At 33.2% G+C, this 24,128-nt stretch overlaps 2 protein-coding genes across 4 annotated transcripts in view; one reads left to right on the top strand and one right to left on the bottom strand.

The window, feature by feature from the left end:
- The window catches only part of LOC126882250 (gastrula zinc finger protein XlCGF57.1-like), a 74,429-nt gene extending 68,972 nt beyond the window's left edge, over nucleotides 1-5,457 (bottom strand). For 2 of the 3 annotated variants that reach the window (XR_007697242.1, XM_050647076.1), the window contains exons 1-2: nucleotides 5,023-5,451; nucleotides 4,607-4,943 (exon numbers count right to left, since the gene is read on the bottom strand). Coding sequence is in view for 2 of the 3 variants with exons in the window: in XM_050647076.1 (XP_050503033.1) it covers nucleotides 4,607-4,934 (328 nt within the window). In the remaining variant the exon portion in view is untranslated. Of the gene's footprint in view, nucleotides 1-4,606; nucleotides 4,944-5,022 lie in introns of all 3 variants that reach the window. The other variant, XM_050647079.1, reaches the window with a different exon arrangement.
- A 17,817-nt stretch (nucleotides 5,458-23,274) lies between these two features.
- LOC126882657 (uncharacterized) lies at nucleotides 23,275-23,856 on the top strand. Its single transcript, XM_050647630.1, has one exon. The coding sequence runs from the start codon at nucleotides 23,275-23,277 to the stop codon at nucleotides 23,854-23,856; it is 582 nt and encodes a 193-aa protein (XP_050503587.1).
- The last annotated feature ends 272 nt before the right edge of the window (nucleotides 23,857-24,128 follow it).

Genomic DNA, 24,128 nt, shown 5'->3' with positions numbered 1-24,128 from the left:
AGTCATGGAGTTTAAATATCCAGGCATCACACTATCTAGCTACGGAAGGCTCGAAACAAAGTGGAAGATTAAGTGAATAAAGCAAACAGAGCCACAGGCTGCCTGAATGACACAATATGGAGAAATAAAAATATTGGAAAAGAAGTGAAAGGCAGAATTTATAAGAGTCATCAGACCAATAGTGACGTATGCATCTAGAAACACGACCTAATACAGAGAGGACAAAAAAAATCGATGGTAAGACACTATGGGTTAGAGCTAGATATGCAGATATACGGCAGAGATGCAAGGTGGACAACATTAATAACTGGGTGAAAAACAGAAGAGTAGAATGGAATGACCACATAAGCCGAATGACAACAAAAATAGAGTAATACGGACGGTGAGAGACGGTTCCCCAATAGGAAGACGATCAGTGGGGAGACCACGAAAACGATGGAATGACAACTTACTGGAGGTACATTAAACAGACAGTCATGTCTACACAAAAAGATGAAGAAGAAGAAGAAGAGACTTCCAACCTAATGGTCTCATTTATCTCTATTGCAATCGTCACCCATTTTTAGATAGTAGCACGCAATCTAGATATTATATGTCTATAGTTCTGACTAACTCACATTCATTTGTCATACAAAAAAGAAACAAGCCAACAAATAAAATATTTTATAAAATATTTTATTTGAAGTCCCTTAAAGAGATACATCACACAATGTTTTTGATCTAAAAAGATCATCATCAGTGTTTTTACAGGTTAATGACATGCTTGAACCACCAAGATATGTGGGTGAAAACCCTTTAAACCCAATACAATTTTAAAATGTGTACATTATGTTAAAATGAAAGAGATTTTTAAAATATTACTGGACATACCATCAGGCACCACAGGACTCACCACGACATATGGCCTGCTTTGTCTGGAGGATGGATCCTCACATTATGGAGAGAGAGAGAGAGACAGAAAATTTATTGTTTTTAAAAATGAGTTTACATTTATAAAACACAACGTGGTATAGTACAAACACAGTACAAGATACATTAAAATACTAACTATAAAATAACATTACTATATTATTTTCTCTTGGATTTACTTGACTAAAAAAGAGTCTGGTCTATCTTCTCCAGTTGACAGACCTCTATTGTGATGCTCACAATCTAAAAATCTTCTTCCTAACCTAAAGTTAAATCGTTCAATGCCAATTTTTTTTTGCCAAAAAGCAGGATTGTAAATTTCTTCCCTTAAGTCAGGTAGTACACCTATCATGAAACATTGATTATCCCTTCTTTTCTGGTCAGTTGGTAACAATTTTACTTGTATATCCTAGCAGTTTGCCTTAGTTATTATGAAACTCTTGATGTGGTCCGCATTTACACTATCCTCAACTTTTGAGATGAATAACCACAATTTTTTTGTCTGGTTTTTCTGATTTTCCATGGAAATCCTTATCACCAATTCCAGTTCCCATTATTTTCCTGCGTCTTTTTGTCACAATCTGATATCCTTCATCGTTCGTTTTATTCTCTGAACTTCCCATTGTGATATGATTAAGATTCATTTTTGTGCTTTCCTCATTTTCGACAGTTAAATTTGTAATGTAGTCACATGTCTGTTTGGTTTGAATATCCATTAATTGTGCATTTAATTCGTTTGTAGTAATTTTTGAATTGCCCTGTATATTAGAATTCCTTTCAACATGTTTGGTGTTTTTATCATTAAAATTTTTATTTGAGTCAGTTTCATTGTTTGTTTTGTATTTAGAATTCCTTGACTGGACACTGGCCGTCTTATCTTCATTACCTTGAGTTTTTATTAAACCCTCATTAGCAGTTGTGTTGGGTTTTTGTGAGATTTTGGTTCTGGTTATTTCTGATTTCAATCAATTTAATTTTTCTAGCAAATGTTCATTATTTTATTTTAATAGATTATTGTTATCTAATAATAAATTGTACTTATCATCTTTTTCAGCTAACAGCCTTTTTAACCACTGATTTTCTATCGCTATGGTACTATATGATTCGAAGGGTTGTCCATCACTATTTTGGCAACAGATTACACACGAATCCCCTATCTTGAAGAATTTCACTTTGTTTTTCACAGCACATGAGATGTGATAACTATTTCCACATACTATACAAACGAGTGTTTTATTACGCTTCGTTTGACAACATTTAAATGTATTCTCTTCAAAATCTACCTCTTTTACTATAGAGAGAGGTGATGGCGCATTTTTACTTTCCGCCATCTTGGATAGGACTTTGCAACAACTCAGTTGCTAGTTACTGTCCGTAATGTGAAGATCCATCCTCCAGACAAAGTTGAGTTGTTGCAAAGTTGCTAGTTACTGCCCATAATGTGAGGATCCATCCTCCAGACAAAGCAGACAATGTGAAGGAATAATAATTAACGGAACATCTATTAACTACATAAGATATGCAGATGACACTGTGATTATAACAAGCTCTGCTGAACAACTCCAATTATTACTAAAAAACAAAGTTTCTGTGAAAAATATGGACTAAAAGTGAATATAAAAAATGCCAAATACATTATAATAACCATGACAAAACAAACATACATAATATGTGGAAAATGTACCAATAAAAAGGTTTGTTAACAAATAAAAATATCTATTAGGAACCTGGATTTCAGACAATAATGATAAAAACCACAGACAGAAATAAGGGCCAGAATAGAAATAGCACGAAATATGTTTGTGAAAATGGAACACAATAATTCTCTGCAACAAAGACCTTAGATTAGAACTGAGAGTAAAAGCTCTAAGAAGCTACATGTTTCAATACAGGGAAAGATAAGATTAGGAAGGAGTATAGGAAGAAGAAGAGTCTGATGGTTGAAGAATTTAAGGAACTGGTTTAAGCAGTTATATGGAACTCTTTAGAGCAGCGGTAGATAGCGTAAAGATAGTGATTAGTGGAGTCACTGAAGGTGGATATGAGCTATTACCTCCGATTTCGTTGAACCTCCATCGATTTGCATGAAAATTGGTGAGTGGTTAGAGGATGTCTCAAGGAACAAAGGTGACATGGTGCCAATTTGCGCTTTTAACCTGGGGGGTGGATGCCACCCCTTCTAAGGGGTGAAAATTATTTTCTTAAAAATAACCCCATACTTCGATAGAGGGACAAATTCTAAGCAAAATTTGTTAGATAAAGTTATTAAAATAAATTAAAACTTTTTGAGTTATTAAAGATTTTAATTTTTCGTAAGAAAAATGCATGTTTTTAATCGATTTTGGATAAATAAGTCAAAAACTATAAGTTTTAACAAAAAAAATATTATTACCAAAATTGAAGTTAATAAAAAATTAAATAAACTCCTTGCTAGAAAAACCTTTTAGTGTTAACTAAAAGTGAGTTATAGGTGATTGAATGTATATTTTCTTCAGCGAGTACCCAAATCTAAGTATTCAAGCTTAAATAACGGGAAAATGATACATTTTATAACATAAACACATTAAACATTTGTCAAAGTATTTAAAAAATCTATCAAATGAGCTCACGAACAAGTTGATAGCATTAAAATTTATGCTCCAAAAATTTTTCCAAAATTTATCTTTTAAAAATTTTTCCAAAAAATGTTATTGGGTTTTTTTTTTAAATAGCTCCATTACTTTTTACGATATCAGATTCACCTGAAAACCATTTAAAAGTTAATTCCAAGGGCTATTAAACCGCGTTGACCTAACCTTAAGACCCCTTTATTTTTTAAAAAATAAAAGGCTAAATGGCCTCAGTTACTTGGTTATCGCAGCAAAATTTAAACTTTAAACATTTCTATCTCGGTTTTTTTCTACCCTACAGAAATAGTAAAACTGGCAGAACATCCAATACAGAAAAAACTAAAATTTAGTCATGTATCATTTTTTACGTATATTGAGTATTTTTGGAGTTATTATCAATAGAAAATGAAAATTACGATAATTTTAAAAATTCTGATTTTTTTAAATTATACCTTTATTCAAAAATATGCCTTCTAAACTGAATAAATAACTGAGTAATAACTGGTTAAATAACTTTATATAACAAATTTTGCTTATAATTTGTAGCTCTATCAATTAGTGGTATTATTTTTAACAAAATAATTTTCACCCACGGGAAATGGTGGCATTCACCCCCAGGGTAAAAGAGCAAGTTGGCATCATGCCACCTTTCTTCCTTGAGGTATCCTCTAACTACTCAGTAATTTTCATGAAAATCGATGAAGGTTCAACGAAATCGGAGGTGCAAACCTTCAGTTACTGCACTAAATGATGATATCCAAGTTCCGATTGGGAGACACTCTTAAAAAAGAGGAAGAACAATGATCCTCATAAAAACAAAGCTACTTTTGTAATGTTGATAATAATTGCATTATGCAAATAATTAGGCTAAGTATACTTTTACTTTAACACCTTGGCTGCGTTACAGGATAAATAGACCTCATACTAGACTAAAGGTTGGTTGCATCAGCTGTTTCACAACGCATGGTGGCAAATGGGGTATACAGGACATATATGCCTCATAACGCAGCCAACGTAAGTTTATAAATTTTAAACGCCGCCAAGGTGTTAAAAGAATTTTTTGCCAAATTATTTTGTTTTATACATACCACATTGACTCTGCTTTTCTTCAATTATGTCTTCCTCTTCCTTAATATTTGGTTCAGACTTCAAATTTTTACAGTTGACCAAATCGCCATCATCTTCAATTTGTTCATGTTTTACATCTTCAACTGATACTGCCGTATTCATTTGGATGAACCAATCCTTGGAATCGTCATTAGTTGTATCATCCTCAGGTAGAAGCATTTCTTGTTTGAATTCATTTTTTATGGTAACTGGAAATTCTGTATTGTTCACACCATTGTTCTCAAATTCGGTTTCGCATTTTATATTAGATACTTCGTTATTTGTGTAATTGTCTTCTTGTTTCTCCATACTGTTATTCTGAAATCAAAAGAAATTTAGATTTCACTATCAAAAAACGGACACCAAATTCACAAGACTATGTGCATTCAATCATTACCTATGTGACCCTTAGTTCTTAGTGCTCTTTCTTGCTATAGTTAAGTTGCTGTCTTGGTCTTAGGCATCAAGTAAATAGTAAAAAGTAAATAAAAAGAGTCTTTTTTACTTCTCTCCGTTCTGTTTTCTGCTGTTGTTTTGTTTTGTTTGCGGGTTCACGCCAATGAACTGTCAACTCGGTGTTGACAGTTCATTGGTTCACGCCCATTCCAACATGCTGTCAAGATTATGTCAATATGGCGGCCGGGGCGGAAACATAAAATGGTATTACTCTATGGGTATTCTATCACATTCTATCAGTTCTTATGTATGTGTTTTAGATAATTTTAGTTTCATTTATTTGTAATTTTGTTTTGTACAAGGATTAATTTAACATTTTTACTAGAATAATCGATAATATGCTTCATTTCTGTTAAGTGTGGGCTTTTCATTCACAGTCATTTGTTTTCGAGCTTCTGTCATGTGTCACATATTATGTCTACGTCATACGTTATTGATATAACCATGATACTATAAGATAAAGAGATAGTATTTTCCCGTAGCGCAAATACGTCCGAGTTCGCGCATTGATGACGTAACTGGAGACAGGAAGTTGAATTTGAATTCTTGTTACAGTTAAATGGGATTTGTATGCATTATGTGATGAAATTATTCAATTAGCAAAATAACATTAAACTTCAATGTAATCGAAAAAAATTTAGTGTCGAGATTCCAGTCAAAATAACTGTTAAAGATAAAATATAAAATACAACCGCGAACAATTCAAAGTAATCGGACATTACGAATGAATACGAACCATTACGAACTTGCCGGTCTCCAGTTACGTCACGACTTCCGGATGTGCAATATATTATCTTGTTATTTATAGTATCATGGATATAACCAAATACTATTGACTGTGAAGGCCGCGTCTCACCATCAAATAATTTGATCAAACAGTTTGAGCAAAGTGACGTCACAATTGCAGTTTTTTTGAAATTCTAAAAATCTGCTCTCACTATACGCTGTGAGCTTCGCTGGTGTCGCTCCTAGCGGTTACTAATTCAACTTTCACCGGTAATTTTTAAATTTATTATTTAATTGTTATCGTTTAATATTTACAACGCTAAAAAGTAATTAAATTGTTAGATTTTTTTAAGATTTTGCTAATCATTTTGACGTTCTATTAATGAAATATTAAATTCTTACTTCGGATACTTTCACAATTATCATGTAGATGGCGCCAAGATTAATTTATAAGTACATATTACAGAACATTAAAAAACGCAAATTCAGTATTTAAAACGTAAGTATATTTAAGGTAAAAATATATACCACAGCTTTGATCAACTAATATTTTTTATAATTAATGTTTTTAATTTTAATTTTAAATTAATCACTTTGACATTTATGTCAAATTTCCGGTAAACGTTTACAGACTTGTCACTAGTGGCGCTCACGAATTTATAAATATCCCCTCTACGTACGACCTCACAGCGGATAGGCCGCGTCCCACCATCAAATAATTTGATCAAACTGGTTTGAGCAAACTGAAAGTGACAGTTAGTGACGTCACATCCTGAGTGTTCATTGTGGATAATAATGAAAAATTTTAATTTTAAATAAAGTACAAACAAGACAACTCAATACAAAAAATTTGATCAAACTAGACTGATAGTTAGAGCACAGATTTTTAGAATTTCAAAAAAACTGCAATTGTGACGTCACTTTGACGTACTTCCGGAGTTTGCTCAAACTGTTTGATCAAATTATTTGATGGTGAGACGCGGCCTTATCAGTCTAGTTTGATCGAATTTTTTGTATTGAGTTGTCTAACTTGTTTGTACTTTATTTAAAATTAAAATTTTTCATTATTATCCACAATGAACACTCAGGATGTGACGTCACTAAAGACCGCGTCTCACCATCAAATAATTTGATCAAACAGTTTGAGCAAACTGCGGAAGTACGTCAAAGTGACGTCACAATTGCAGTTTTTTTGAAATTCTAAAAATCTGTGCTCTCACTATCAGTCTAGTTTGATCAAATTTTTTGTATTGTGTTGTCTAAAGACCGCGTCCCACCATCAAATAATTTGATCAAACTGGTTTGAGCAAACTGAAAGTGACAGTTAGTGACGTCACATCCTGAGTTTTCATTGTGGATAATAATGAAAAATTTTAATTTTAAATAAAGTACAAACAAGTTAGACAACTCAAAACAAAAAATTTGATCAAACTAGACTGATGGTGAGAGCACAGATTTTTAGAATTTCAAAAAAACTGCAATTGTGACGTCACTTTGACGTACTTCCTCAAGTACGTAAAGTTTGCTCAAACTGTTTGATCAAATTATTTGATGGTGAGACGCGGCCTTAACTTGTTTGTACTTTATTTAAAATTAAAATTTTTCAGTATTATCCACAATGAATACTCAGGATGTGACGTCACTAATTGTCACTTTCTGTCACTAACTGTCAAGTTTGATCAAATTATCTGATCAAACAGTTTGAGCAAACTTGACGTACTTGAGGAAGTACGTCAAAGTGACGCCACAATTGCAGTTTTTTTGAAATTCTAAAAATCTGTGCTCTCACTATCAGTCTAGTTTGATCAAATTTTTTGTATTGAGTTGTCTAACTTGTTTGTACTTTATTTAAAATTAAAATTTTTCATTATTATCCACAATGAACACTCAGGATGTGACGTCACTAACTGTCACTTTCAGTTTGCTCAAACCAGTTTGATCAAATTATTTGATGGTGAGACGCGGCCTTAGTTTGCTCAAACCAGTGTGATCAAATTATTTCATGGTGGGACGTGGCCTTTTATTAAATATAATATTTAATAAATACCTGAGTATTATTATTACAAAGGCCGCGTCTCACCATCAAATAATTTGATAAAACAGTTTGAGCAAACTCCGGAAGTACGTCAAAGTGACGTAACAATTGAAGTTTTTTTGAAATTCTAAAAATCTATGCTCTCACATCAGTCTAGTTTGATCAAATTTTTTGTATTGAGTTGTCTAACTTGTTTGTACTTTATTTAAAATTAAAATTTTTCATTATTATCCACAATGAACACTCAGGATGTGACGTCACTAAAGACCGCGTCCCACCATCAAATAATTTGAGCAAACTGGTTTGAGCAAACTGAAAGTGACAGTTAGTGACGTCACATCCTGAGTGTTCATTGCGGATAATAATGAAAAATTTTAATTTTAAATAAAGTACAAACAAGTTAGACAACTCAATACAAAAAATTTGATCAAACTAGACTGATAGTGAGAGCACAGATTTTTAGAATTTCAAAAAACTGCAATTGTGACGTCACTTTGACGTACTTCCTCAAGTACGTCAAGTTTGCTCAAACTGTTTGATCAAATTATTTGATGGTGAGACGCGGCCTTAACTGTCACTTTCAGTTTGCTCAAACCAGTTTGATCAAATTATTTGATGGTGGGACGCGGCCTTAACTCCCACAGAAATCTGGAAGCAAGCGAGGCACGTTGCCACTAGCGCCACTGTCAGCTTGCGGTGAAACTACGTTTTGACAACGTAAAATTTGACGTAAACATTCAAATTAATTTTATTAATTTTTGAATAACGAACTAATTTTGCTAAATTAAATTAAAATAAAAATAGTTCAAACACTTATACAAAAACAATAATAAAGTAATTTTATAAATGTAAGGTTAGATTGCTCTGGTTATCATCGCAAGACCGCTAGATGGAGCTATTTTTTGCTTCCTCAAATGTAATGGGAAATGTCAAGAGTTCAAGAGTTGTATGTATTACAGTCTATATTATTTGATATAACCAATTAAACAAACCAAAGACGTATGACGTAGATATATTAATATTGTGTGACACATGACAGAAGCTCGAAACAAATGACAATCGATGAAAAGCTCTATGCGAAGTAATCCTGATAAAGTTCAGTTTTATCGGTTACCTTCAGTGCTTTATTTTAAGTCGTGTTCTCACTATCAACTAATTTGATCAAACAGTTTAAGCAAACTCCAGAAGTACGTCAAAGTGACGTCACAATTGCAGTTTGATGAAATGCTAAAAATCCGTGTTCTCACTATCAGTCTATTGTTTGTTTTTTAACCAAGAGGAGTGATTCAAATTTACCGCGCCGTAATGCTTGTTTCTAATTGGTTCAACCGCAGGCAAGTTTACTCAACTGTTATTAAATTTTGACACTAATGACATTTATGAAATTTTGGCACTTCTGTCATTTTATAGGTTAATTTAAGGTTTGTTCCAACACGACCAAGAACCGTCAGATTATCGTTTCGTTACTAGATAATTAAAGGCCGCGTCTCACCATCAAATAATTTGATCAAACAGTTTGAGCAAACTCCGGAAGTACGTCAAAGTGACGTCACAATTGCAGTTTTTTTGAAATTCTAAAAATACTATCAGTCTAGTTTGATCAAATTTTTTGTATTGAGTTGTCTAACTTGTTTGTACTTTATTTAAAATTAAAATTTTTCATTATTATCCACAATGAACACTCAGGATGTGACGTCACTAACTGTCACTTTAGTTTGCTCAAACCAGTTTGATCAAATTATTTGATGGTGGGACGCGGCCTTTAAGGCCGCTTGCTTCCAGATTTCCGTGGGAGTTAGATGTATTAAGGCCGCGTCCCACCATGAAATAATTTGATCAAACTGGTTTGAGCAAACTGAAAGTGGCAGTTAGTGACGTCACATCCTGAAGGCCCCGTCTCACCATCAAATAATTGACAGTTATTTGATCAAACTTGACAGTCAAACTTGACTAGTGACATAAACTATACATACTAACTGTCACTTTGTGTCACTAAGGCCCGTATTCATAGTCGGTACTCAAGTCTGAGTCGATGCTTAAGGTCGACCTTGAACAAATTCTTATACAAATTTGTATACAAATATTTTCAAGGTCGACCTTAAGCATCGACTCATACTTGAGTACCGACTATGAATACGGGGCTAACTGTCAAGTTTGATCAAATAACTGTCAATTATTTGATGGTGAGACGGGGCCTTGAGATTGTGGATAATAATGAAAATTTTTAATTTTAAATAAAGTACAAACAAGTTAGACAACTCAATACAAAAAATTTGATCAAACTAGACTGATAGTGAGAGCACAGATTTTTAGAATAAAAAAAAACTGCAATTGTGACGTCACTTTGACGTACTTCCGGAGTTTGCTCAAAGTGTTTGATCAAATTATTTGATGGTGAGACGCGGCCTTAACGTTCCATGGGTTCCATGGGAACGAATTAATACGTTCTATGGTATTGCGCAGGACAGTGATCGTTCTTGGACGGTTTCTGGGTCGTGTTGGAACAAACCGCTTAAGTATATCGGCGATTTTTTGTGTTTTCTGCATTATTCCTTTAATTTTTAGATTTTTACGCTCGGTTTCATAATCAGTTAAAGTGGACTTTAAATTTTAAGTTGGTACCTTTATCAATGCAATTCATATGGGTAAATGTCAACTTTAAAGTGAACTTTAGTTAATGTTCACTTTAAGGCCCAGTCTTTTCACCTCCGAATAAAAGTTATTCGGAGGTTTATTTGACAGATTTACATGTAATCTGCCGGATAAACTTCCCAATTGTCAGGGTAACTAGTCAGTCTAGTTATAGTTCTGTGTTCTATGTACTCCTGTCATGTCCTATGGGTTGACGGAGGAATGTCACTTTAGGCAGATATGGTATAAGATGTAAGTTTAATTTTCACTTGACCTGTGCTTGGTGGTGTGAACAGCGCTTGGCTCCGCGTTCTACGAATACGAGGTCTTTCCTAAGTACTAACGTACCTAACCTACCCCAAATTGTTTTTGTCTGGGTAAGTTGAGCATTAGCTTAATCATTTGAATACTTCTTTCTTTTTTATAGGCTTAATTTGATATATTTTGTTATTTTTCTTTTTTATATATTGTTTATTACAAAACTTGCACTGACTGGCTTTTTGTATTATGAGTAACGAACAGGGGGGTACGTCCCCCCTCAAACCCGTCGAGAACATAATTTTAGATTCCGCATCAAATAGTAATAACGATATTTCAAATAGTAATAACGATATTTCTAACTCCCATAGCCTATCTCAGAACGATAAAACCCATCAGGAACAAAAAATTATCAACCTCTACTCCGAAAAAGATAATGGGCCCTTTTTTGTGTATTTAGAATCAACAAACATAGATACGAAAGTAGGTTCGTTTAATGGGATTAAAATTGCTAGAGATATTTTCAATTTAAAATTAAAAGATATTCGAAAAATACATAGTAAAGGCCTTAATCGAATTGCAATTGAATTTATTAATTTTGAATCAGCTAATCAATTTCTAAATAATAAAACTTTGTTAGACAAGGGTTATAAAATTTATATTCCCTTTAATTTTGTTACTTGTAAGGGTATAGTTAGACAAATTGATCTAGAGATTGGTGACAAAGAATTGTTGGATTGTTGCAGTACAGGCTCTGACATCGAAATACTAAATGTTAGAAGACTCAATAGGAAGGTATTCAAGAATGACGTAATCACGTACGAACCAACAAGCACAGTACTCTTTACTTTTAAAGGTGTAATAATGCCTAAAATAGTAAACTTTTATGGCATGCCGAAACTAGTTAACGTTTACGTAGCACCAGTTACTCAGTGTTTCAATTGTTTAAGGTTTGGGCACACTAAAACAATCTGTAAGAGTAAAGATCGTTGCATTAACTGTGGTGAACTTGCCCATACTGAAGCATGTGAAGTCAGATGCTTCTTCTGCAAGGGACCCCACAAAGCCACTGATAAGAACTGCCCCGAATTCCTGAGGCAAAAAAACATTAAAGAATTAATGGCATACGAAAATATGACTTTCTATGATGCCAACGAAGCAGTCACAAAAACATATGTAGAAAAAGATAAGTTTATTATGTATGCCAGTGACTTCCCAGTTCTTAGGAATAGGAAGTCCAATAATATCCCAAACAATAATGTTAGCATCAACGACTCTGTCACGCCCTCCCAAAGAAGAACTCATAACTTCAAATCCTCCACTACCAAACGCTCATTTCAACAGGTGGTCTCTAACTCAAACAACAAAAGACGAGTCATTCAAAAAGGGTACGACAAGAAAGCTCATGAAGAAAACCTCTTTTTCCCTAATTCACGCCCCGAAAAATCAACATACTCTCCCTCCCAACAACAAGCCTCAACATCATATAACACAAACACAGAAAAACCCTCATCAAACTCTCTACAAAACTTAGCCTGGCATCCCAGTGCATTGCAACATATTCAACATTCTGACTCAGATACTTTATATAATACCAGAAACGCTTGTCTACATTTTCTCAATAATGCGACATTCGATAATTTAAATATTCTCAAAAATATATTATCCCAGACAAACTTGGACTATATGGACCAAGATTCAATCTCAGACTTTGACTCTTTATAACTTCCTATACACCACAATGTCTCACAACCCAAAACTAAAAATAATACAATGGAATATCAGAAGTGTTAATGCAAATAGGGATAACCTGATTAGTCTAATATCCGAAATGGATCCAGATATCATTTTCATCAATGAAACATGGCTTAAGCATGATGCCAGATTTTCTTTAAACTTTTATAACATCATCCGACAAGACAGGGATGATTCATTTGGTGGGGTGGCAACATGCATTAAGAAATCCATAAGGTTTTCGACAATCAAAAAATTCAATTCAGCTCTAGTTCAATACATAATAATTAGTATCAGTAACCTATACCTTATAAATATATATTCTAGTTCAAATATGGCAATCACTGCCACTTTACTAAACGAAATGGTAGAAGGTATACCCTTAAATAATCTAATCATTATGGGGGATTTGAACTCACACCATCCCGCTTGGGATAAAGGGGTATGCAATAAAGGTGGTAAAGTTATTTTTGATTTTTCCTTTGATAATGACCTTACAGTGTTAAATGATGGCTCAGCAACGTTATTTCAAGACTCTAATACGAACATCAGTGCAATAGATCTTGCAATTGTGAGCAACAGTATGTGTTTGTCGTCTGAGTGGGGTGTTATCCAAGACTGCGGTAACAGTAACCACTTTCCCACATACATTAAATTAAATATAGAGGACCTTAATGGAATAGAAAGACACCTACTTAAACCATACAAAACAAGAAACACTAAAAAAGCTGACTGGAATACCTATTACCAGAACATATTATTAAACAAGCAAAACTTGTCAGAAATCAAAGACTATAAGGATTTCCTTACAGTCATAAACACAGCGGCAGATGAAGCAATCCCTTTCAAAAATTGTGGGGTACAGGGTAGACCCAGGAATCCATGGTGGGACGAAGAGTGTTCCTTATGGATCAAAACACGAAAAGAAGCAATCTCCAATTTTAATAATTCCCCCTCTATAGAAAATTTCATCGAAACAAAACGCATCATCGCTATGACTAGGAGGAACTTAAAAGCAAAAAAGAAATACAAATTTAAAAACTTTTGTGAATCCTTAAACAGAGGATCCAATATCACTTACGTTTGGAATAAAATTAAAAAATTTTCCAATTATCACAATAATAAAGTTGTTCATAATCCGCCAGATAATATTAAATTAGAAATATTAGGTAAAATGTCTTCAATAAACATTGATCCCAATTTTAATATGTCATATGATAACCAAGAAGTTGCTCCCTTTTCAATCCATGAGTATAATTTGGCGTTAAATAATAAAAAAGATTCTGCGCCAGGTATCGATGACATATCTTACTTGATGTTAAGAAACCTCCCACTGGCAGCCAAAAACACACTGTTAAGAATTTACAACCTTTGTTTGAGTGGGGGTCCTGTTCCTGTGGAATGGAAAAAATTTAATGTAATTAACATCTTAAAGCCTCAAAAAAACCCTACTTTGTCTGAGAGTTTCAGACCAATAGTCCTATCATCCTGTGTACTTAAAACTCTCGAAATCATAATTAAAAATCGTCTGGATTGGTTTATGGAACACAATTCACTATTTAAAATTAATCAATCAGGTTTCAGGAAAGGTAGAGGGACATATGATAATTTAGCTCTTTTACACTCTACGATTTTAGAAGCATTTGAATCTTCCCAAACGGTATTAGCCATTTTTCTAGATATTAAATCAGCCTACGACAATGTTGAAATATACAACCTTTATAATAAACTTAAAAATTTAAACCTCCCCTTGGCTTTAATCAACCTTATCCTTAAAATCCTACAAAATAGACTTTTATATTCAAGAGCTGATGACGGCAATTTCTTGGGACCATACCAAACTTCTAAGGGGCTACCTCAAGGCTCTCCCTTAAGCACCATTCTTTTTAACATATACATTCATGACCTTTTCTATTTATTCTCTAACGAAGTGAAAATATGTGGGTATGCAGATGATTTAGTGTTGTATATTAGCGGTAAAGACATTCATAGTATGACAAATAAGATCATCCCAGAAATTACAAACACTCAAAACTGGCTAGAAGCTCATGGGTTGTCTATTTCAATTGATAAATGTGAAGCTGTGTGGTTCACAAGAGGTCAACGCAAAACAAACCCCCCTATAATCACTCTTAATAATAACAATAACATTCCCTTCAAAAATCAGGTTAAATTCTTGGGCATCACTTTTCATAAAAACTTGAAATGGGACCCTCACATAGACAAAATTGTACTTAAAGCAAAGAAAAATATCAACATATTGAGAGCATTGTGTGGAGTTTGGTGGGGTGCAGACCCCAAGATTCTAATTATGGTCTTTAATGCTTTGATTAGGTCTCATATGGATTATGGTTCCTTTCTGTTCAGCCCAATTACACAGAAATGTAGCAATAACCTAAATAAAGTATTTTTCGAAGGGCTCAGAGTATGCCTGGGATGCATGAAATCCACTCCGCGCTTAGCAATCTTAGCTGAATCTGCTCAGATTGACCTGGAACATAGAAGTCTAATACTAGCGTCTAAATTCATATCTAAAATTATCAAAATTAACAATCACCCAGTAATAAAGACGCTTCTTAACATACGTAGAAAAATCATAAATAAACCCATTTTCCACAAGGCAAACCTTGTACCTCTTCTTGTAATGGCCCTTGAACATTTTTTCCCTTATCAAAACAAAATACACAAACATCCAAACTTTCCTTGTTATGACTTGGACTTCAACACATTAATCAATCCAATACAAACGTTAAACTGTAATCTTAAGAAAAATGAATCATCAATCAAACAAAAATTTTCAATATTCACCCAAAAGTACAATAGGGATTTCTCCTTTGTATATACTGACGCCTCCAAAAGTAATGGGAGAATAGGTTTTGGAGTCAACATTCCCAACATTAACTTCAAGTTTTCTTCTAGGCTTCCTGGTGAGTTATCTATAACAAAAGCCGAAAATGTGGCAATTTACCAAGCAATTAAAATCATAATATCTAAAGACATCAAGAAGGCTATTATCTTCTCAGATTCTCTAAATGCTATATCTAAAATTAAAAACCCTAAAATATCAGCCACTGATGACTCAATCTCCCTCAAAACAAAAAATCTCATCTTATCAGCATATAAGAAAGGTTTTGACATTTTAATCTCATGGATTCCAGGACATTCTGACATTCCTGGTAATGTAGAAGCTGATTTACTAGCCAAAATAGGGACAGGCTTAAATATTCCGTTGGCTATGTTATTAGACTCCCAAGATATTCTAAACTCCATAAAGGAAAAAATTATTACTAAATTTAAAATCAATTGGGAAGCCATGCTGCGGAGGAAAAACTACCAGTATATGAGAATGCAAACCTCTTTTTCCTTTAAGGCATGGTTCTCAACCCTAACATTTAAAAACAGAAGACATCACCACAATAATAAGAATGAGAACAGGTCATTGCTTAACTAAACAACATCTTTTTAAAATCAAAATAATAGACAGTCCAGCATGTGAATGCGGAGTAGTGGAGGATTTAAACCATATTTTCTTTGAATGCCCCATTAATGTTATTCCCAACATGGATTTATACACAATCTTTATTTCAATGAAATTCAAAACACCAATCTCAATAGATACAATCTTAATATCCCCTAACGAAAGGTCGGTCAGTGCAATCTTACAGTTTCTTGACTATAATAAAATTAATTTGTAATTCATGATGCTCAACTTTATTTTAATATGTTTAATATTTTTGCCTTTCAGTTTCTCCTCTGTGGCGTTCCTATTACCATTTGTTTACAATCTGTGTTTGTGTTTCCTATTTGTATATAACACCTTAACCTCAAATTTTTAAAAGTCAGGAAAAAATGCTACCATCTCACGCAAATGTCAGCGGCCCTGATATGGTTTAGAACCAGATTACATCACGGTCGCCAACAAATAGTGCTGGCGAATCGCCTCGTAGCGAAGCCATAAAAAAAGAGAAGAAGAGAAGAAGAATTTAATTTTGTACTTAATTAAAAATAAATGTCTGGAAGTAATCCAAATACATTATTAAATCCTAAACCGAGCCAGCAAATATACATGGCGCATTCAGTAGTTGGTACAATTAAATTCTTATACTGAATGAAATGGATGAGATATAAATACAATTAAAAAATGTCAAAAGATGCATCGTCCATAACCTAAAAATTCCAAGACACGTCTTGTAGAAACAAATGGTTTTATAATAAATTACAAATTACAGAAGAAAATGGGTGACAATAGAGGCATTACACAGTTGTGTACTACCGGAAATTTAGCAGAAAACTGGAAAACGTGGAGAGCGAGATTTGAAAATTACTGCTTCGGAAATAAATAAGAAAAGCGAAGAGACACAGTGTGCCCAGCTGCTTCATTATATAGGTGAGGAAGGCTTTAAAATATACACCACATTTGCGTTTGCAGGGGACGAAAAAATAAGCTAAAATGTTTATTGGAAAAGTTTGAAGTACACTTCCAGGGAAAAGAAAATATTGCATTGCATATGAAAGGTATAAATTCTTTACTTACAAACAAGACCCAGGACAACCAACCAATAATTTCATAACCGAGTTGAAGAAAAGGGCAGGTAAATGCAAATTGGAAAAGCTTCAAGATAGTCTTATTGTAACAATGATTATATGTGACATTAAGAACAATGAAATACGAGAAAGACTATTACAAGAAGATGGTCTTACATTGGAGAAAGCAATCGAACTTTGCCAGGTAATAGAGTCATCTAGAGCCAGAAGTGAAATGATGAGAGTAGGAGCCTTGAGTAATGTAATAGAAGTGGAAGCAGTCAACAAATCAGGTAATCATTACCAAGGTGGTGAGAAGGAGAAGCATCAGGAGGTGAGTCAGAATATACAAAATTGTAATAAATGTGGTCAAAGGTCGCATCGGATAAATAATTGTCCAGCCTTTGGTAAGGTTTGTAATTTTTGTAAATTACCAAATCATTTTGCAACAGTAACAATGTAGAAATTGAAATAGATCATAGTATAAATAATTAAACCGATACAAGCTCTGAAGATAACAGTTTAGTTTATGAAACTGGTACAAGTCATTTGGTTAATTCCTATGGAAGGAAAATTAAATGTCCTCAGAGGTTGGATCTGTAATTGTAAATTCTGTTTTAGCTTTATTAAGGAAAGGGGATGTCAGGGTAACTAGTCAGTCTAGTTATAGTTCTGTGTTCTATGTATTCCTGTCATGTCCTATGGGTTGACGGAGGAATGTCACTTTAGGCAGATATGGTATAAGATGTAAGTTTAATTGTACTTTAACCTTCCGATGACCAACCTTTTTTTATTAGACGGATGACCAAGGGGGGGATTTTTGATCCCAGGTCAAAAATGTCAAAAATGACAATTAACAAAAAAATTAAGTTTTTTTTAATTTTTTTTTATACTTTTTATTTTTATGGCATGGACTTTATGTCATTCAGCCAGTCACAACATAAGTATTAGTGTCATGTGTAGTGTGTATGTTGAGTAAGTATCTTGTTACTTTGCAAAGTCGACGTGATTAGCGTAAAACTACTTGGAATTACACATAATAGACGGTATTTTACTAAACATCAACTTCAGAATATATTTTTTATTCGTAAAGTATAGGCAATTTTTTTTATTTCAAAATATGAGGATATCTAGAATGATATTAAAGTAAAATAAAAAAATAATGAGTTAAAAATTGAAAATACTTTTGAATTTATTAAAGAAAAACATACGCTGGGGTCACAATTTCCCCCGCTTGGTCATCCGAAGGTTAATTAAAAATAAATGTCTGGAAGTAATCCAAATACATTACTAATCCTAAACCGAACCAGCAAATATACACCAATAAATAGTTATTCGGAGGTGAAAAGACCGGGCCTAAGTTGATTATGAAACTATGGGCGTTAGTCTACTTTTATATAAAAACAGTTGTTTTTAGAACTCTATAGCGATGTGTTAAGTATAATATATACTCCATCTAATTTACTTACCGCTGCACGTCATCCGCATCATAGCCCGTGACGTCACATGATACCAACATGAAATATTTAGGCGGTAGGTGTGTTCTTTTTTAGAATCACTTTGCCGAGTACACTGGCATTACAGCCACTAGACATATTTTATTATATACGCGTAGAAATAATATTTGAAGATTTCTATTTAATGTTAACTTAACGAAATACCCAAAACTTTTGATTAAATTTGACAATTTATAACTTTATTATTTGTGCTCCGATTTTCAAGATTCTTGCACCAGTTTGTAGCTATATATATTGATATTGTTTGGTATTATCCGGTAACAAAAAAATGCTTGAACGGCATTATACAGGGGTGAAAGGAGGCGTTGTATTTTCTCCTAATTTTAAAAAATTCTGTGGAAAAATGGAATAGCTGATTTTGTTTCATAGTACTGTCATATTATCCTGGAGGCATCACCAACATTTTGTTTTTTGAATTATCCGAATATATTTTTTCTTGTAAGAGCTGTACCATTTTTTGTAAATAAAAACACTGATTGACTCATAAAATAGAGGTTGGATTAATAAGATTACAATGGCCCGCATGCAGCCCAAATCTCAATCCTATTGAGAATTTATGGGATGAATAATAAAAAGATATTTGCCGTCATCCTAGGCCTCCAGAAAATTTGGTACAGTTATGGCCCTGGTAGAGGAATATTGGGCTATTCCTCAGGCAAGGAAAACACATCTTTATTCGATGCTAAACAGATTGCGAGCAGTCGTTGCTGCAAGAGGTGGACATACCCGCTATTGAATTGTTTTGTTTTGTTGTTAATTTTGTTTTGTTTTGTTTTATTAATTTTAGTGCGTTTGATATTTTGAATTAAATAAACCTTCAAAGCAGTGTTTTTAATTACAGCTCTTATACAAGAAACGAGATATTCGGATAATTCAAAAAAGAAAACCTTAGTGATACCTCCAGAATAATACAAAAAGAGTATGAAACAAAATCAGCCCTCCAATTTTTCTACAGAAGTTTTTAAAGTTAGGAGAAAAAACAACGCTTCCATTCACCCCCGTATAATGCCATCTAAGCAAAAATTTGTTTTTATCGGATTAATAGCAACCGACATCAATACATGTACAGCTGGTTCCTAAAAAAACTGATCCGACTCTTAGTAAGATTTGATCATGTTGAGCAGTGTATTTGACTGGTCTGAAATTATATTATATTTATGATGACAGACAAATAATAAAATAAATAAACAACTGATTACATGTTAATTCATAAATTGCAATAAGGTACCCAAGTAGCACAATAAAAACATTTTAGTTTTATTTAAGGTTTATAAAGGTTTTATATGTGGTACATAAGAAGATAATGGTTTTAAAGTTACCTTGTAGATATACTGCCAGAACTTTAAAACTGTTAAGCATTTGTTACTAGTTTTAAAGTATCTAATAAGAGTATCAAATAAGACTAATTAATCTTAATAGATAATTAGTCTTATTGTAGTTTTAAAATGGTTTATTCTCAGTTCACTTTAAAACTAATCAGTTTTATGAAAAACTTCCGGACTGTTTGCTTTTATTAGATACTAGTTTGTTACCTTTTAGTTTTATTGTAGTTTTAAAGATTCTCCTAATTTGACTAATAAAACCTATTATTAAAACTACTTGATCTCAAGACTATTATGTCAGTAAAACATATGCCTTAAAACTATTTTTTAGTTTTCTTTAAAGTTGCTTTCATAAAAGCAATTATATAGTAGGCTATAGTAAAACCAAACGTTCTTAACTCAATCAATTTGGTTACCGTAAAGACTAAACTATGCTTCTTGTTAGAAACAATAAAACTAAAGTCATCCCCTCTTCTTTCATATCCAAAATGGTCGGCTATTTGCTTTAGAGCGAAACAGAAGTGGAAGTACCTACAGTTAGTATGGAAGAAATAAGTCGCAAGTACTTAAAATATAAACGAACTGGCCATTTTAAAAGAAAAATACAACACACACAGCACTACGACGCCTCGATTTTAGGTTAGATTCACATTAAAACCGAGTGGCATTATTGACAGCAGCATTAAAACTAAACGGTTTTAGGGGGCGTGAGTCAAAAGTCAGAAATTTTAGGGGGCGTGAGTTATTTAGACCTATTTTTGTTAACATTATCAATAAAGTTGGGTGCGCAAATGTTTTTCTACCTTGAAAGTCAGAAATAACCAATTACTTTTTATTATTTTATGGTTATAAATACGTATCTACCTCATAACACATGTAAAAATTTGTTGGCCTATATGGAATATATGGGTTTAAAGAATCATTTAATATGGTAAATTGACTTTAAAAGTCTCCATTTAAAAAACCTTTTTAGGTTTGCTATAAAACTGTCTGCACTTAAAGTGTCTTTTAACATGGTTTTAAAAGCACCTTCACAGCAGCGTTAAAACCAGTTACTTAAGAAAACAAAGTTTTAAGAAGTTTTTATTTTTGGTTTTATTGACCACTTTCAGAGTGAGCCCTTTTATGCTGAAAGCGGTTTTATTGCAACCTTAAGGTTTACTTAAAAACCAAATGGTTTTAATTTTAGTTTTATTCTACAGTTTTAAAGCATCCTTAAAATACTTAATAAACCCGTTCGGTGCTACTTGGGTATGTGCAGCTAATAACGCCAGCTTGGTAATATCGCCAACTCGTGATTTCTCAGAAAGTACGTTCGCTAAATAATAAATGCCAACATGGATATGTTCCTCATAGTATTCTAAATCACGTGCTCATATTTGCGATGACCTTAGATTCGCCAGCGGTGTTTAGGACACTTGAGTATTAGACCAGAGAAATTAGCATTTAAATGGCCTCTTTCGTGACATCCGTTGATACAGGTATCTAAGAACTGCTTTGGGTAAATTTGGTTACAACATTATCCAATATAAAAATTATGCAAAAAATCAAACGTTCTTTTTATCTTATAAACAATATATAAACAATTAAAGATCGCTATTTGATTTTAAATACTATAGGTGGAGACCGGTATCTATGCTATACGGAAAGGTGATACAATTTTACTGAAGAAGCATAGAAAATTCTTTAAAATGAGTGTTTGAAAAGTTATTTTTGTTAATTTATTGCTTAGTTATTGAGAAAATAGCTTCAAAAGTCGTTTTTTTTTGAAAATGATTAATAACTTTTCTAAAAATACACAAAAAACTTTAATTTCGCGTGAGTATAGGAACAATATCACAAGTATTCAGCTGTTAAAATTTCAAGAAGTTTCACCTAATAGTTATTGCAAAATTGAAATTGTTTATCCCAAAAAGCTTTTATCTACGGCATTATTATGCGTAAAGTATTAGGTCCATATAAATTCTGAAGATAACAAATCAAAGAGAAAGGCTAATTTTATCACATTAGATCATTTTTGATTAAAAAGTTTATAATAAATGTTGTAAAATAATTTTGAAAAAGTAGTGTTATTTTAAGCTTATAAACAATTAAAATAACTCAGACGCATTAACATGTAGGAAGTTAATTTTTTTTTATTCGACATGTTGGTATTCTTATACAAACTGAATATAAAAATATAATACCCTACGACCCTTAAACCCGAGTTAGCCACTTTTTTTTTCAAAAATTCGCCGGGGCTTTATTTATAAACATTAGAAAATTTGAAAAGAAACAATTGAAACGAGTGAAAGATCACGTTTATACAAAAAAAAAATAAAAACGATTCTTGTAAAAATGAGCCTTCGAGATGCGCCAAAAGTAAAGGGTTTAAAAGTAAAGCGATTCTTTCCCTCTTGATTTTATTATCAAAAACTTAATTCACAACTACACCTTTATAAAAGGCGCAATACCTCCGGTTCTTACCAACGAAAATTGATGTTCTTTTTGCAGTAAATACTTCTTATCGATTGGTATGGAAATTTAACGACAAATACTAAATTCGTATTTGGCGTCATTCAAAAATCGTGACGCGAGTGGTAAGCTTGAGGTATACCGTATACATCTGTAGGTATCTGTAGAGTAGAGAGGGTGAGTCAAGTCCCACAGCACTTAGGCCACAATTGACCTATTGTGCATCCTCCCAGGGGGTTGTCGTCCTCAGTTCATTATCCATCCTGCCATTTCCAGGAAGGCGGACAAATCACCAGGTGACATCTTCCCTAAGTTGGCAGGTGTTACACCGTATACATATTATACTTTCATAGTAAACTTGATCCTGAATTTTCTACTGTTTGATTGGTTTCAGGGTGATTTCAACTATAGCATTACGCTATAATTACTATTTCTGCTAATTTTATTTTATTATTTTTTCTCAAAATCGAAACGACGTTAGTCATTCGAAATGCACATTCAAATACAAAACATGGCTTTACCCTGTCGCCATCTGTTTTCTCACCCACATAAATTAGTTACCATATCAGACTCTTGTGTCAACAACTCACTATGCATCCGAGTGTTTTTCATTGTAACTGCGAAAGTATACACCAGACCTAATAAATGATTTATCGTTCAGTCATCTGGTCAACGGGAAGAAAGATAACAGTAATCGTTGTGGTTTTTCTATTCAGTAACAACTCGGCAGGCAAACGCATCGGGTCTGGTCGTTGCTAACATCCACCCTTTCTTCCGAGACCAAAGCGAAACAGATTTTTTGTTACTCCAATAAATAAAATATTTACCGTCGTTTTGTGTACATTTATTACATTCATTTCAATTAAATTCCAGCAACACACCCACCGGAATATTGGTGACCCCGCGAGTATTTAAAACGCCGCGAAAATTTATAAAAAGTTAGTGTTAATAATATATTTTTGCCGTTTAATAATATACAGTGAACATTGAAAATGACGAACGGTAATACCATTGCCAACACCAGTGCTTCAGTCGATCGGATTTCAGTTAAAATCCCACCTTTCTGGCCCAACGATCCTGAAATATGGTTCCTGCAAGTAGAAAACCAATTTACACTGGCAAATATAACAAGTGACTCAACCAAATTCAACTATATAGTTGCCAATTTAGATACAGCCTACATATTAGAAGTTAGGGACATCATTGTTTCACCACCAGCCACAGAGAGGTATGCAAAATTAAAGTCAGAATTAATTAAGAGACTCAGTGCATCACAGCAACAAAAAATTAAAAGACTACTTGAGCATGATGAACTGGGCGATCGAAGGCCTTCGCAGTTCTTACGACATTTACAGTCTTTAGCAGGCACAACGGTATCAGAAAATATTGTAAGGTCTCTGTGGTTAGGTAGACTGCCAGCGTCTACACAGGCTATTCTAGCTACTCAAGCTAAAGCTAGTTTGGACGCAGTTGGCGAGCTAGCTGACACAATATCTGAAGCGATAGCTCCTAGGGCCCAAATTTCAGAAGCTTCTAACGCTCTTGAAAGTACTGTTGGGTTATTACTGTACTGATTTATTTATTTGTGAACTATTAAGCGAATTGACTTTTAATTATTATTAAATAAATAAAAGACTTACTTGAAATTGTTTAATTTATAACACTTACAATTTAACACTTAACTTTACAACAATATATCTAATTTATTTTACACTTACATACTAACTTATTTAATTCATTTGCAAACATTTATTTATCTACTTTAAAAATACATTTCAAACCCGTTCACAAAAACGTAACAATATAATATCGCGTCGAAATTAGTAACTGCCCTCATTAATTTCAA

Source organism: Diabrotica virgifera, chromosome 3, assembly GCF_917563875.1.
Source record: "Diabrotica virgifera virgifera chromosome 3, PGI_DIABVI_V3a".
In the NCBI taxonomy this organism is placed as follows: Eukaryota; Metazoa; Arthropoda; class Insecta; order Coleoptera; family Chrysomelidae; genus Diabrotica; species Diabrotica virgifera.
Note: the sequence above shows the minus strand (reverse complement) of the source record. Positions and strands in the feature narration are given on the sequence as shown.